General features: G+C 36.1%; 5 protein-coding genes across 7 annotated transcripts; 3 read left to right on the top strand and 2 right to left on the bottom strand.

Moving 5' to 3' along the window:
- The first annotated feature begins 39 nt into the window (after positions 1 to 39).
- On the top strand, positions 40 to 3,132 carry LOC124641253. The gene is made up of 2 exons (XM_047179294.1): positions 40 to 855; positions 1,730 to 3,132. Exons 1-2 carry the CDS (start codon positions 520 to 522, stop codon positions 2,543 to 2,545), a joined length of 1,152 nt encoding a protein of 383 aa, XP_047035250.1. The 5' UTR covers positions 40 to 519; the 3' UTR covers positions 2,546 to 3,132.
- On the bottom strand, positions 925 to 4,568 carry LOC124641252 (protein TsetseEP-like). The gene is made up of 3 exons (XM_047179293.1): positions 3,163 to 4,568; positions 2,554 to 2,679; positions 925 to 1,733 (listed from the first exon to the last, which is right to left on the bottom strand). The coding sequence occupies exons 1-3, from the start codon at positions 3,409 to 3,411 to the stop codon at positions 954 to 956; spliced, it is 1,155 nt and encodes a 384-aa protein (XP_047035249.1). The 5' UTR covers positions 3,412 to 4,568; the 3' UTR covers positions 925 to 953.
- Positions 4,569 to 4,938: 370 nt separating this feature from the next.
- LOC124641279 lies at positions 4,939 to 6,420 on the top strand. Of its 2 annotated transcripts, none has more exons than XM_047179328.1 (5): positions 4,939 to 5,208; positions 5,297 to 5,391; positions 5,502 to 5,597; positions 5,820 to 5,886; positions 5,962 to 6,420. In XM_047179328.1, exons 1-5 carry the CDS (start codon positions 5,159 to 5,161, stop codon positions 5,978 to 5,980), a joined length of 327 nt encoding a protein of 108 aa, XP_047035284.1. In that variant the 5' UTR covers positions 4,939 to 5,158; the 3' UTR covers positions 5,981 to 6,420. The 2 variants fall into 2 exon arrangements, with proteins under 2 accessions (XP_047035284.1, XP_047035283.1); XM_047179327.1 differs by having other exon boundaries at positions 4,945 to 5,208; positions 5,297 to 5,372.
- Positions 6,421 to 7,325: 905 nt separating this feature from the next.
- On the top strand, positions 7,326 to 11,679 carry LOC124641269 (myb/SANT-like DNA-binding domain-containing protein 3). Of its 2 annotated transcripts, XM_047179314.1 has the most exons (7): positions 7,326 to 7,444; positions 7,759 to 7,984; positions 10,283 to 10,456; positions 10,531 to 10,584; positions 10,819 to 10,881; positions 10,957 to 11,092; positions 11,304 to 11,679. In XM_047179314.1, the coding sequence occupies exons 1-7, from the start codon at positions 7,425 to 7,427 to the stop codon at positions 11,543 to 11,545; spliced, it is 915 nt and encodes a 304-aa protein (XP_047035270.1). In that variant the 5' UTR covers positions 7,326 to 7,424; the 3' UTR covers positions 11,546 to 11,679. The 2 variants fall into 2 exon arrangements, with proteins under 2 accessions (XP_047035270.1, XP_047035271.1); XM_047179315.1 differs by lacking the exon at positions 10,531 to 10,584.
- On the bottom strand, positions 11,666 to 13,164 carry LOC124641258 (putative nuclease HARBI1). Its single transcript, XM_047179300.1, has 2 exons — positions 12,687 to 13,164; positions 11,666 to 12,579 (listed from the first exon to the last, which is right to left on the bottom strand). Exons 1-2 carry the CDS (start codon positions 12,905 to 12,907, stop codon positions 11,715 to 11,717), a joined length of 1,086 nt encoding a protein of 361 aa, XP_047035256.1. The 5' UTR covers positions 12,908 to 13,164; the 3' UTR covers positions 11,666 to 11,714.
- Positions 13,165 to 14,517: the final 1,353 nt, after the last annotated feature.

Genomic DNA, 14,517 nt, shown 5'->3' with positions numbered 1-14,517 from the left:
AAAAACGATTGATAATTGGATAAGCACCTAATTTACTTTTAACTTATCTACTATGAACTGGCCCAAAAGCTCCGTGCAAAATAAAAATAGGACGTACCAACTAGACCTAGATACGTTACTATCGATAGAATACGTCTGTGCACGAATTACGATAACGTATGGTTTAATCCGCTACACACATCCGACTGCGAACCGTCGCGCGTCGAGACGATACAATGACTGGCTTAATAGCGAGGCGAGGTGCGTCGATGGCGGGGGAGGTGCTCCCGCGCCTCATACCCCGACTGCACTTATAGCCTTAATAGACGTTCGAATATGGTGCGTTCGAACCGACGGACCGGACGGTGCGCTCGACACGCCACACCACCGCACCGCGTCAAAGACGGTCCAGTGCTTTCCGTGCAGTAGTGATCACGTCGACATGCCTCCAACGTTAACCAAACAAGCCAAAATCGCGTTAGTTGCGGCAACCGTTGTAGCTATTACACCTATCAAAAAGGAGAGAAAAAAAAGAAAAGAATGGGCAAAATTCTATTTAAAAGACAGAGAGTCATACAGTCATATGCGACTTATAAAAACCTTGATGATGAAGATTTTCGTATATATCTTCGCATGAGTTCCGATTCATTTGGTGAATTGCTTGAACTTGTGAAACCATATATAACTAAAACCAATACAGTTATGAGAAAAGCTGTGACAGCTGAAGAGAGATTAGTGGCAACATTAAAATATCTCGCGTCAGGGAGAGAATTCAGAGAACTCAAATTCGGTACAAGTATATCATCGCAACTATTGTCCGACATAATACCAGAGACTTGTGAAGCAATCTGTAAAGTGCTTAAAAATTATATAAAGGTATGTGTTTAAAAATAATAAGACTAATTCCATACAAAATTATTTATTTAGTCTTAAATTTTTAAATTTTATTTATTACATGTCATTTCGGAAAATATTTAATTTTTAAAAATCAAAAACTCTTGTATGACATTTGGTAATAATACTGGACTCAAAGATTGAGAATGTGGGTCTGCTGAATGAATTGTTATCGTATCTGCTGGTGTTCGAGGTAGAGAGGGTGTCGATTGTTGGCATAATGAAGATGAATGTTGTAAGTAGTGAGATGATGATAATGGTTTAGGTGATGTTTGCGAATGTTTAGGTGATTGTGATCTTTGTGAATATTTGGGTGACTGTGATGTTTGTGAATATTGAGATGGAGATGGTTGCGAATATTGAGGAGACGGAGATGGTTGCGGATATTGAGGAGACGGAGATGGTTGCGGATATTGAGGAGACGGAGATGGTTGCGGATATTGAGGAGACGGAGATGGTTGCGGATATTGAGGAGACGGAGATGGTTGCGAATATTGCAAACATGATGAGGACGGTAATGAATGTTGCTGATATAAATGGCTGCTATGTGGTTGAGTGTCGTAGGATTGTGTGCCAGTATGTATGTTTTTATTTAAGTTTATTGAAGTATCTAAAGAGAGTTCTCCTAATTTAGCATAGAACAATAGTTCTCCAATCATTTTTTCTGCTATGTATCGCTGCAGTTTCGGTAATTCTTTTAACTGAAAGCTAACTGAGCGACCAAAAGCATCTGCTGATGTATCTTCATGCGAGCTGCTCTCTTTGATTAACTGTGTCGCGGACTGAATCAATTCTTCTTGTTTCTTGTATAGAGAATTTAGCTGCTTATTTGTAGGTTTTTCTTTTTTTGTTACAGGTTCCTGAAACAGAAAGTGAATGGTTAAAAATAGCAAAAGACTTTGAACAAAAATGGCATTTTAATCATTGTGTGGGTGCAATTGATGGAAAGCATATTCTTATCGAAAAGCCACCGGACTCTGGTTCAACAAATTATAATTACAAGGGAACATTTAGCATAGTTTTGCTTGGCATTGTTAATGCCAATTACGAATTTATTTACGTAAACGCAGGTATAAATGGGAGTATTTCTGATGGTGGAGTATTTAATCATACATCGTTTCATGAAAAGTTGTTGTCTGATCAACTGAATTTACCACGACCATCTGTCTTGCCGTCATCAGATGTAGTTGCTCCATATTGTTTAGTTGCAGACAGTGCATTTGCCATGAATGAAAATCTTATAAAGCCATATCCACAGAAAAACCTGACACATGATAAAAGAATATACAACTATAGACTTTCCAGGGCTAGGAGAATTGTTGAAAATACATTCGGTATATTAGCTGAACGCTTTAGGGTATTCAAAAAACCCATCACTATTAATGTTAAAAATGTACCAATAATAGTAATGGCTTCATGTTTCCTGCACAATTTTCTGCTAAAAAAGTCTGCAAAGTACGTCACGAGGAATTGTGTCGATCAGGAAGATACTACAAATAATACTTTTCGATCAGGAGATTGGCGGAAAAATGACATCTCAGTAAATCTCAATAGAACAGATAGACAACGTACCGCAGATGGTAATGCGGTTAGACAGATATTTACAGAATATTTTAACAATCAAGGCCGTGTTGATTTTCAGGAAAGAATGATTAACGTACTAAATATTTAAGTACTTACTTGGCTATCGATTCCCTCTGATATCGGAATTGTTTTCTCGTGAAGAAAAGTTAAATACGGATAGTACCATAGTGAAGGAGTGTGTACGTCTTTCGACCCAGCACCAGTTGATTTGCTGGCTTCCACCTGCAAATAATTATACACTGTAATATTTATGATAAAAAAGCAAATAGGTAGTCTATTGCATTGATGTTGTAATTTGAAAATTTGGTGTAAAACATGGACTAAGACAGGGTGTGTCGTAAATAGTGGTGCAACGTTGAGGAGTCGATAGAAGAGACCTGTGCCTTTCCCCAAAAAATATGAAAAGTCCTCACAATTTTATTTTTTCAGTTTATATGAAAATATTCTGAAATTCTAAGAATTTTTCATACAAGCTTCAAAAAACTTTTGGTGAAGATTTTTTTATATTTTTTGGAGAAAGGCAAAGGTCTCTACTATCGACTCCTCAACGTTGGACCACTATTTACGACACACCTGTATATCTCTGTAATATTATATTGTTTTCGGAATGAAAAGCATGTAAGGAACTGGATTAGTTAATTTTATTTAGGTATCACAAATAAAATATTAATTTTACTGAGTGTTGTTTGCTTGTAATTTACCTACCTTGTTTCGTTCACGCCTATATGCAGCTCTAAGATGTTCAATTTTTTTCTTGACGTCCTCTATGGTGGCACGTGGGTAACCCGTTTTCCATTTTTGTAAAATTATTTCCCAAGCTTGACTGCGGGCACCTTTGTTACAGTATAGGTCGTGAGACGAATCCCACAAACATGGAAAATCTTTGTACAGTTCCAATACTTCCACAATTAATCTTTTTTCCGTTATATTCACGGCTTCTTCGTCTGACGCCATTGAAAACGTGTAACGTGTTCCTCTCTCGGAGGTACAATTGCGACTGAACCACTAAACGGTGCGGTGGTTCGTCCACACGAGCGAACTAGGTGCGGACCGCACCAAATCCTTTGGAAGAATCATCGAACCGAGCGCACCGTCAATAATAATAATAATGTGCGGCGGACCGCTGAACATACCATCGAATATGATCCGGAGCACACCAAGGTCACAGTACGGAGCGTACCATATTCGAACGTCTATTAAGGCTTTTAGATCGCGCGCGGACTGTAGGTAGGTAACTAAGTTTTTAATTTCCCAATGACCACACTGTTTCAAAGCCCGAGCTTTTAAAAGGTTACAAAGTTTATAATTATTTTTACATTGGTCGTGAAATCTTTGAACTCTTTTTGCACTTTAAACTTAATAGGTGCCTACTTAGAAATATTTAGGTACGACATGCTAATCAAAAAAATAATATTACCACCATAATGTATCTAATGAATGGCCTCAAGATGATGTAGGTAACCAAATAATGTATAAGGGTAGGTAGACATACCTACCAGATGTATAATTTTGTAAAATATATCCACGGATCCCTAAAATTCATGCAGAGTTGAGTGGTTTACTGTTTGATTACCTACAAAATTTGCGTACATGTTACCCACTATCAAGCTATATATGAATCTGTGGCTGACTTGTTTTACACAAGAACTAGCTGTATCAGTTCATTACTAATTTATGTACCATGAGTGAATACATAAACAGCCCATATCATTTAATTGTGATTAATACAGTGCACATTGCTTGTCTGCCATTTTCAGGTTATATTCTATGTAATCTATATTAATAATTTCGTCAAAGGGTACGGTAGACTCGATCGAAACCTTATATGAATAACAAAACATAAAAAAATATTAATTTTGAGTCGACAACATATATCCGCAAAATTCGGATTATGGAGAATTTCGTTAAATTTCAATTGCACTGACAAGCAAACCACAGTCGCCATCTTGGGTAGTTAATAAACGTTGCTTAGATACGCATCGCCAACGTTTAGTGAATCTTATCAAAAAATACTTTTCGTCAGTCGTTGACGTTTCGCGAAAATATTGTTTTTGACACTTTTTTATGATATACTTTTTGTTATGTGTTTTTTCTTTAAACCTAATGGTACGTTCACACACGCGCGTTCAAATCGACATTCAACGGGCACAGTCACGTTCACGAGCGTGTAAACGGTACGCCCGAGCCCGTGAACGCGCCCGTGCCCGTGAACGCCGCGAATCGGTCGAGTGTCGGTTTTTTGGCAAAGTTCAAAGGATGAATGTGCGGGCGCCCGGCGACTGTTTACACGCGCGCGGGCAGTCAGTCTCTCCTGCGCTTTCGTGACGATTAAACGTTCTAAGAAAGTCGCTACGATCGAAGATAACAACATGGCGGAATGGTTAACGTCGTTCATCATTTTGATTATTTTTCCAATAAAAATAAGTTAAGCCAAAGGCTATGACAGCAACAACACCGAGATCCTCGCTGCTCGCCATTCTTGCACTGACTGACACGACGGCGCGCGTGTGAACAGCTTGAATGTCCGCCTGCCCGCGACGGGCTGCACGCCGCGCAGCCCGCCAGGCAGCCCGCCGGGTTGCGCGGCGCGCGTGTGAACGTAGCATAAGATTGGCCGATTGCGATAAAAACCATAGAAAGAAGAATAATAACCATAACCTCAAAGTCGAAGTTTTAGTTCAAATGTCATTTAGTTGTTCAAATGTCATTGTCATTTACTTTGTTTGGATTACACACATCATGCCGAAAATCGTAAGTATTTCATAAAATGTTTCGTTGGTCGTGTCTCTGTCTTCGTTTAGTCTTTTGTTTGATGATACCTATATCATTTTGTTAACAGCCGAATCTCCGTGCATTTGGTAAACATTGTCACAATTGTGGAAAGTGGATGGAGCGAAGGGCTCTTCGTAAAGATGGTGTGTAGTATTTTAGTAGGTATGTAGGCAGGTTGTGTTTTTAAGTGAATTTTGTTTTGTTTTCTTCTTAAAGTGTGGATTGTGAGCCTTCTGCATTTAAAAATGAAATAAGTACTTATTTACTTCCAGTGACATGCAATTTTTGTAATGGCAAAATATTTGCAAGAGATGGCAAACAAAAGCAAATGTGCAGTCGATGTGTGGAATGCGACAACATTATACTCGGTAAGCGGCTCAGTATTTTTTCTCTATAATTCGACAAATAATAATAAATGACCACACGCATAGCCTGTGTTGAGGTGTCATGAACACATACAGAAACAGACACGATTTTTTCACCGTTTTTCTCGATAATGAAATAAACCCCTTCATGCGCAAGTTCCACTTGAACTTGGCTGGCTCTTATTATACAATAGACATTATTAATTGTATAATATATTTTTGCAGATAATTTCAATTATTGCGAGTGCTGTGGCTGTAAAATGAAAAATAATACTTATTACCAGATAGAGATGTGAGGATATACCTACATACATTCACAATAGTTATTATTATTTGAATATTTATCTAATATATTTTCTCCTTTAAGGTCGATAACGAAGAGTTGAATGTTAGAACTTATGAAAATATTATTTACAACTCATTTCGAGAAGCTGCTCAAGCTCCTTTTTGACGATCAAGAATGGGAAAGATGTTTGAATGAAGCAATTGATTTTAAACTTCCTCGGCAATTATTTCGAGTTCGAAGATTCGATGATGTAAAAATTCAAATTATCAATACCACTGAACAAGGCTTGAAAGGTGATAAATATTTATCGAAAAATGTTATATATAGAGAAATTTTGTGATAATCAACCTCTGATGTATAATAGAGAATATTTTTTTATAAGTACCTTTGCCAAATTCTCGGATAAGTACTCATTGTAAAATTACAATTTACATACTTCCTAATATTATTCTTGATTTAGCCAATTTGGATAAAGAACCACAATTTCATATTTTATTTTTAAAATTAGTAAGTACTTATCTACCTGTCAAAGTAAAGAAAAAGACTGAGTGCTTAAAACAAAGAGGTTTACACAGAGTAAACCTTAAAAATTATATGTTTTGTTAATTTGTGTTAGTTTATTTTGAATGTTAATTTGAAATAATAATAATTTGTGTAAAAACTTTTGCAGTTTTTATTTATTATATTTATTAAACATAACGAACGAAGCTATACGAATCTATGCCTTGATTATTCCTTTAATATTCCTTGAGACCCGATGACTACAGAAATTTCTACCTACATTTTGCAACTAGACGTGTATTATGAGTCAAATTTCACCCGAGCGAAGCCGGGTTTTCCACTAGTATAATATAATTACGAACAATTTATCTTTGTTTAACCAACGAAAATAATAACTGTAGCACCACCGAACGCACGCCGCGCTCGCGTGCGCACTCACACTGTGTCGGGACGGGACACAGACGCACACTAGCTCGCCGCGCCACCTTTATAAGGAGCCACCGAGCCATCGATCGGCAGTCTCTGCGCTTAGCGCAACATAAGGCTCACAGTAGCGCAGTGCGCTAGCGCGCCGCTGTATCCACGCATTGGAAAAGCCCGCCTAGCCTGAGCCGCCCCTGCCCGCTCGACCGTGGTGACGTATCCTGCTTGTTTCGAGACGTCACGACACGAACTGGCCGGGACCGTACCGCGCGTCGATCCGTATAGAGTAAGAGTGAGTTGCACCACAGGCGTAGTTAATGCTATAGTTAAGATTAATTTTAGCAGTAACTATAACGATGACCACAGAACTTTACAAATGTTTGTTGCACCATGATTTTTTTGTTAACAGTTAACGCTAATGGGGTTGACAGTATAAAAAGATAAATTATCCCTAAAAACTGACGGGGAAAATTATTTGTTATGACAACACTGTGAGCCTTATGTCAAATTTATTTTCACGACTCTCGTTTCGTGAGGTTAGGTTTGTGTTATTATAATTGTTGTGTTTTTGTTGTGTCCGTCTGTTTGCCGAATCAAGCACGGATATTGTAATAGTAATAATGGATGACTTCAAGACAAAGTGAGTTTAATTTTATGTTAAATTTATTATACCTGATAAAAAGTGCGCCACTACATTAGTACATTATAACTTTTAGCCTATGCAAGTTAAATCAAGCGTGTTTTACTTAGGTCCTATATAAAATAATATCTCAGTCCACACTTTTTATTCATACAACATTGTTTAGAAAATGTTTTATTTAATTGTTCATACAATAAATAAAAAAAAACTATGTGAAATAACATAATTAAACATCCATATGAAAAATTCATGGTATATTCCTTACTGCCTATTGTTATTTACCACATTGAATAAAGTATTTGTTATTTTTACAGGGAAAGAAGTGTCAATTTTACTAAGGAAGAGATTAGTCGATTGCAGATACTTGTAGACAAATATAAAAATGTACTTATGTGTAAAAAAACTGATGGGAGTAGTACAAAACAAAAAGACCATGCATGGCACTGCATCGCAAAGGAATTTAATGCTGTTGGTCAAGTACCTAGAAACATGAAGCAGCTAAAATATAAATTTGAAAATATGAAAAGATCTGCAAAGAAGGTAATTCTACCTACTTTCCGCTGCTTGGAAGTGAACTAATCTCACCTTCTAAAAACATGAATCAATTTATGTCTAATGTTATAACTAGACATCGGATTATATGCACTATCAAAATGCCAAAATATGCATGCAAATATGCACTAAAAAAGAGCGAAATATGCACAAAATATGCACAATCAAAAAACCACTATTAGAATTAACTTTTATTTTCACAACATAAATATTTTTAAATGTACATAGAGGTACCTACTATTAGTTGTAATTCTTGTGACAATAAACAATTACATATTTTTCAAGGTTTTCTGCCGCAAATTTGTGACGTTTGTCACTTAAAATTAATTTATAGGCTGAAAATGACCTTTCGACGTCAACTGACGCTACCGGACAAAACTTGAAATTTGGCGCCATTTCTGCCGAGACCTCTTCAGGTAGAGTTTGTCCGCTGCCATTGATAAATGCGTTAACTTTTTTTATGGCTTCGAGACTCGGGTTTTTATACAAAACAGCATTTAATTTGCCACGAACATTTTCTGAAAGTGAATTCGGAAGGGCGTTACCCTGTTCAATCATTTTGTCTAATATTTCCAAGGATTTGCACAGAGGAAGGTTTTTAGTTTCTAGTCTCTCAATGGCATCGGGTATATTGCTGAAGTGTGTTGCAATAAGAGCAATATTTTGTTTAATTGAAGAATCCTCAAATGCCTGCTGGCTTGAATTAATTGCAATGGCTTCTGAACTGTCAAATTGTGCAACTACTTCTTTTATGGCTTCTAAATTCTCAGCATAAAATAGTACAGCTTTCAACCAAGTTCCCCAACGTGTTAATATTGGTTCTGGAGGTAGTGGTAGGTTTGGCAGTCGCTCCTTATACGCCTGTACTCGCGATGGTGCTTTTAAAAACACTTTTTTTGTAGAAGAAATCAATTTATTGACAATCCCGAACTCTTTTCTGATCTCTTCCGCAACTCGATGTAGCCCGTGGGCTAGACAGGTGATGTGAAGCAAATTTGGGTAGAATACTTTCAGAGCTTGACCAGCTTTCACCATATAAGGCGCAGCATCAGAAACAAAAACACATATTTTTTCGTCCATAGAAGAATCGGTAAAAAGTGACCTGATGGAATCATTTATGAACCGGGCAATAGTCGAATGATTTGTTTTTTCCAGGACCTTGCATGCAACCAAATGGGGAGTAGAGGGATCTTTGGATAATTTCCCAACAATTAGATTCGCTATATATCGTCCACATGAATCTGTCGTTTCATCAGCTGATATCCATAATAGATTGTTCGAAAGATCGGCGCGTATTTCACTTAGTACTTCTTCGTAGATAGTTGACAGATAGTTTTTACGAATTGTGGATTCTTCAGGAATTATCTGGTTAGTACAATACTTCTTGAGGAATTTTCGGCATATTTCGTTATTTAATTGATGAAAAGGAATATTGCAAGCAACGAATAATTCACATAAATCCTTGTTGAATTCCTTTTTCTTTGTAGTGTCTGAATTAGAAGTCGAAACATTAGGCAGCAATTGTTGTCGACTTGTTGTATGTTTTTGTCTTGCAGCTAAATGGGAAGCAGTACTCACGTGTTGATCGATCTGATATTTTTTTGATGAAGGTATTCGCTTTTCACAAATCTTGCAGAAAATCACAGTGCCGTCAGTCGTAAATTGGCCTGGGTAACATTTTATCCAAGATTCCATTAAAGTCTGGGTATTTTTTTTCACTGGCGGCATTATTTCAACAAAAAATTATAAATCAATACAGCGCGCAGCGATACCGAAACAATTAAATTGTGCTTCGATGTCACAGCGGGCCCGGGGCGGCCAACATCACCACAGCAGGGGAGCGCATGCGCGCGGTTGAGAGTGGCGACCAACGCCAGCGCGCCGCGCTCCGGCGCTCGCCTCGTCCATTTCGCCGTGCGCTCGACGGGAACGCACGCGCGCGCACAACAGACACAGACACTACAGACCACCAACGAACGACAGAAAGACATTCCACATTTTCTTTCATTAACTTTATATTTTGTAAATAAGTTATACCTACAACGATTGAACTATTAACTTACACAACAGTCGTCGTGCATCGTTTATCTACTCCAACATTCTGAGCACATATCGAAGCATAAACAACGTCTAACACGTATAAATACTGAAATAAGCACTATCAATGAAAAAGTACCAAAATATGCAATAACGCTAAAATAATAGCATAATATGCATTTGCATATGCAAACATGCAAATGCATATAATCCGATGTCTAGTTATAACAAAGAAATTATATTTTGCAGGTAGCAAGTAGAGAACGTCAGGAAATGAGACGCACAGGTGGAGGAAATCCTCCCTCACTTCCTCCAGATTCAGAAGATGCTACTGATTGGTTAAGATCCATTATGTCTGGATCTATTGATGGAAATGAGGCTATATATGATGATGACATTATTTCCCCAAATTCCATTGTTACAGTGAGTAAATTATTGCAGATTATAAATAAGGTGTAAAGGAGATACTATAAAATATATTCTTTTTTTTTTTTCAGATTCCCATAATTCACAAAGATAAGGATTTTGATGAAATTCCTCCTATACAAAAAGTAATGAGGGTTTGAATTGTTAAAGATAATTTGATTATTTTTAGACCCTGTTATCTACATATCATCACAAATATTTAGTGATTGTGATAAAACTTATAAGTACTAAGCTTGTAGGTTTAAAAATTTAAAAAATAAATAAATTGCACTATTTATTCAAAACTATTTGCCACCAATCTGCTGTTTAGATTTAGTAATAAATTGAAAAGATTAATAATAAAAGCAATGTTTTTACAGAAAGTGAAACTAGACACAAATACTGATAGTGAAATTCAACATGACATGCCCAATATACTCAAGGTATTTATGTATTCCAAATTATTTAATATGTATTTGGATTAGATGCATTAATTAATTATATTAACTTGTTTGCAGGATGTTGTAGTCAACACAATTATTACAGATCAAGACAAAAGTTTTGATAATGTTGAAAATATTGTCCCAGATGAAGTTTTTGATGCTAGTGCCCCACATTCATCACTAAAGAGACCAGTAGCACCACAACTAAGTCGTAAGTATTTTTAAATGACAATCTATAGCCAAACTTTGTACTTACATACATAGATAAATATATAACAAAAACACCAGAGTTCACCACAAGTGTTTTTCCTTGGTGGTGATCGAACCCACACCATCTAGTACATCAGCAGGGTTACCACCGACTGCGCTAATAGGCCATTTAATTATTGAGTGTGTAGCCTAATATTTTATTTCAATTTTAGGTATCATAAAGAAAAAACAAGGGAAGAGTGAAAATATCATAAAACAAGCACTAAGGGAAAAGAAACTGACAGTTTTAGATGGCCTTCATGAGTTGGAGATGGAAAAGATAAAGTTATCTATTAGTCACCAAAATGAATTACACAGCCAGTTACTGAGGCACAATGAAGAAAAACATAAGCTTGAAGTGGATAAACTTAAACTTGAAATAGATATTTTAAGGGAGAAAAAAATAAATTTTTAAGATACATTTTTACTTTTTGTATAGGAGAAATTTCATCAAAATCCTTATCTTTCTGAATTATGGGAATCTGAAAATGCCATGCACTTTTTGTTTTCTACTGAGAAAAAAAATAAAAATGCATTTTTATTTTTGAAGTTTTTTTATTTATTCATTTAAAACATAGTCTATCTTAATGTAATCTATCAAAATAAGTATTTATTAGCATATTCCTATTATGCTCGTCATGCTGGCTAACATATGCAGAGGTCAGGTCATTGTCATCAGAATCTGATGATTCATTATCAGAGTCGTAACATGTTGGCATCGGGTCTCTCAATTTCTTGCAAATATTATATAGGACAGCCATTGCCACTATAGCACATTGGGCTCTTGCTGTATTTGTTCTGAGTTTCCATGACACTGCAGGAAACCTTTTTTTCCAACAACCAAAACTGCGTTCTACAATATTTCTAGTACGAATATGACTTTCATTGTACAGTTTTTCAGCTTCTGTAACAGGATTACGTAGAGGTGTTAGCAAATATGGTTTATTGGCATAACCTTTGTCTCCTAGTAACCAAAAACCATCAAATTCTCCATCTTCTAGGCGTCCCTTAATGACACTGCTGTTGAAAATATGGCTGTCGTGACAGCTTCCAGGCCATCTAGCAACTATATTTGTAATGTACATCTCAGCATTTGTGATTACTTGCACATTAAGAGAAAATACCTGTTTTCTATTTCTATATGTTTCTGCATCTGCACCACCTGGCGATTTGATTGGTATATGTGTGCAGTCTATAGTTCCTATTACTTTAGGAAATGCACATATTTCATAAAATTTTTTGGCCTCAGTTTCCATTTCCTCAATATTTTTAGGCATTGCAATCCAGTCTGTTCTTAGTCCGGCTATAGCTCTGCTCACTCGATGAATTATTCGACAAACAGTAGATTTGTGAACACCTGCAGCATCCCCAATGCAGCGTTGAAAAGAACCACATGCGTAAAATTCCAATGCCATTATTATTTGCTGCTCTGGAGTAACTGCAAAGTTTCTGAAAAGAAAAACAATATTGTTTATGTAGTTATACCTTAGTCATACATAGGACGACTCAAATATTCCCACTATAGTTTTTAAAGCCTTTATTAAACAGGCACTTACTTCATGGTTCTGGTTTGGAGCAATGGTGCTAAATGAGAAGCCAGGGCTCGTGCTAAACCTTTGGAAATCCGAAATCTATCCAAGAACTCCTGCTCATTCCATTTTAGGAATCGATTAACACGTGGTTGATACACTTTTTTCTTTCGAGAATTAGGTAAATCATTATAATTTTCGTCGTCAGAAGAACTAGATTCCCATAAAATATCACGTACTAAAGACATTTTTAATTTTTTTATACTTAAATATGATAAAACAACAGAAAACAACGGACTAGGTTATTATTTTGACAAGATTTTGACATTTGTTAACTTAGCAATAACGATAACCGGCCAAAATTGACTGGTTACGGTTATCGTTAAATATGACGTCATTTTAACCATTGTTAAAATGGTGCAATCCATTATTGACTTAACCAGAGATTTGACCGTTGGTTCGAGTTTTGTTATCGTTAAAGTAAGTTGGTGCAACTCACTCTTAGTGTAGTCATACGAGTGTAGAATTAATGTTTACACATTGGTTAGCAAATAAATTGCCTTGAAGTTTCACCCCAAGTTTTATTGAAGACCTTAACAATCTTACATAACTATATTTGAATAGAAAATGTAATGATTTTATACGTAAACAGCTTATTGTCAAATCAAAAATGTAAAATAAAAAGTTTTTTTTTTAATAATATATGTCGACGCATTTGTTTTAAAGTTTATTCTTATTTCTAATTTATGATTAATTTTAATTCATTTCATTTCTTTGTTCTGATAAATAAATTGATTAATGAACTTGATAATTAATTAGGTAATTCTATAAGAATATTTTGATCAATTAAAAGGTTCAAAAAGCAACGATCATTTTTAAAAGGATTTGAAATATTAGTAGTTGTTACAGCCGCCATTGTTTATCGTTGGTTTTTGAATATCCGTTTTGTTATTACTGTGTTTTAAAAGGTGTTAGTTATTCGACAATTCGTTTAAAATTACTTTATGAATTATGAAAGATCAATTTGAATTATTAGAATTAAAAAGTAAACACGTGTTATTGTAAATTCCCTAAACGTGACGTTCAGCCGCCATGTTGATTTCTTGCATCGTTCACTGAGTTCACTAAGACACTTTGCTTGTGGCGCTTGGACCGAACGGTCGTTTGGTGAGTGCTTTGATACTTATAATTGTTATTGCTGTTGATAATTATTATTGTGTTTATTGATTAATGAGTGTATGAGTGTATTTACTTTTGGCTATAGGTATACCAAAACTGTAGTGATAAAGAGGTTATAAAAATAAAGCTGTTTTGTATTTCTAAATTGTGTTTCGTTTATCTGAGACATCATGAGTGCAAATAATACGGATGGTGACGTCAGCGGTGCTGACGTCACCATCAGACACAGGGCACAGGACTATCTCACATACCTAAGTGTATTAGTTACGGCCCAGGGTGCCAAATTACTGCACCAACCGGTGGTCTATCACATGCATTCACAAGATGAAAAATTTGATAGACTTCATCATCATCATCATCATCATCATCTCAGCCATAGGGCGTCCACTGCTGAACATAGGCCTCCCCCTTTGATCTCCACAGGTAGGGAGGCATTCGGGTCATTTGTTTCATTTTTTATCCTGATAGACTTATTACCGACTTATCTAGTGAGGATCAGATAAACGAGTTAAAAATACTGTTGAACAAGTATACACATTTGTTCATTCGTGGATATCCGCGTACACGGGTGAATTAGAAATCCGTTTAAAAGATCCTAACAGGTATGTAGAGCGTAGGCCGTACAAATTGAGTCCTGTCGAAAGAGAAAAAGTCAGAGAAATCGTGACCGAGTTGTTAG

Source organism: Helicoverpa zea, chromosome 22, assembly GCF_022581195.2.
Source record: "Helicoverpa zea isolate HzStark_Cry1AcR chromosome 22, ilHelZeax1.1, whole genome shotgun sequence".
Taxonomy (NCBI): domain Eukaryota; kingdom Metazoa; phylum Arthropoda; class Insecta; order Lepidoptera; family Noctuidae; genus Helicoverpa; species Helicoverpa zea.
The sequence above is the reverse complement of the archived record's forward strand: the minus strand, read 5'-3'. Positions and strand labels throughout refer to the sequence as shown.

Coding starts and splice junctions, on each gene's coding strand:
- LOC124641253 (XM_047179294.1), top strand. CDS start 520: ATGGGCAAAATTCTATTTAAAAGACAGAGAGTCATACAGTCATATGCG. Junction 856..1,729: donor TGCTTAAAAATTATATAAAG/GTATGTGTTTAA, acceptor TTTTTGTTACAG/GTTCCTGAAACAGAAAGTGA.
- LOC124641252 (XM_047179293.1), bottom strand. CDS start 3,411: ATGGCGTCAGACGAAGAAGCCGTGAATATAACGGAAAAAAGATTAATT. Junction 2,680..3,162: donor ATAGGCGTGAACGAAACAAG/GTAGGTAAATTA, acceptor AATTATTTGCAG/GTGGAAGCCAGCAAATCAAC. Junction 1,734..2,553: donor CAGAGGGAATCGATAGCCAA/GTAAGTACTTAA, acceptor TTTCTGTTTCAG/GAACCTGTAACAAAAAAAGA.
- LOC124641279 (XM_047179327.1), top strand. CDS start 4,978: ATGTCCGCCTGCCCGCGACGGGCTGCACGCCGCGCAGCCCGCCAGGCA. Junction 5,373..5,501: donor AAGGGCTCTTCGTAAAGATG/GTGTGTAGTATT, acceptor ATTTACTTCCAG/TGACATGCAATTTTTGTAAT. Junction 5,598..5,819: donor ATGCGACAACATTATACTCG/GTAAGCGGCTCA, acceptor ATATTTTTGCAG/ATAATTTCAATTATTGCGAG.
- LOC124641269 (XM_047179314.1), top strand. CDS start 7,425: ATGGATGACTTCAAGACAAA. Junction 7,445..7,758: donor ATGGATGACTTCAAGACAAA/GTGAGTTTAATT, acceptor TTATTTTTACAG/GGAAAGAAGTGTCAATTTTA. Junction 7,985..10,282: donor TGAAAAGATCTGCAAAGAAG/GTAATTCTACCT, acceptor TATATTTTGCAG/GTAGCAAGTAGAGAACGTCA.
- LOC124641258 (XM_047179300.1), bottom strand. CDS start 12,907: ATGTCTTTAGTACGTGATATTTTATGGGAATCTAGTTCTTCTGACGAC. Junction 12,580..12,686: donor CTCCAAACCAGAACCATGAA/GTAAGTGCCTGT, acceptor TTTTCTTTTCAG/AAACTTTGCAGTTACTCCAG.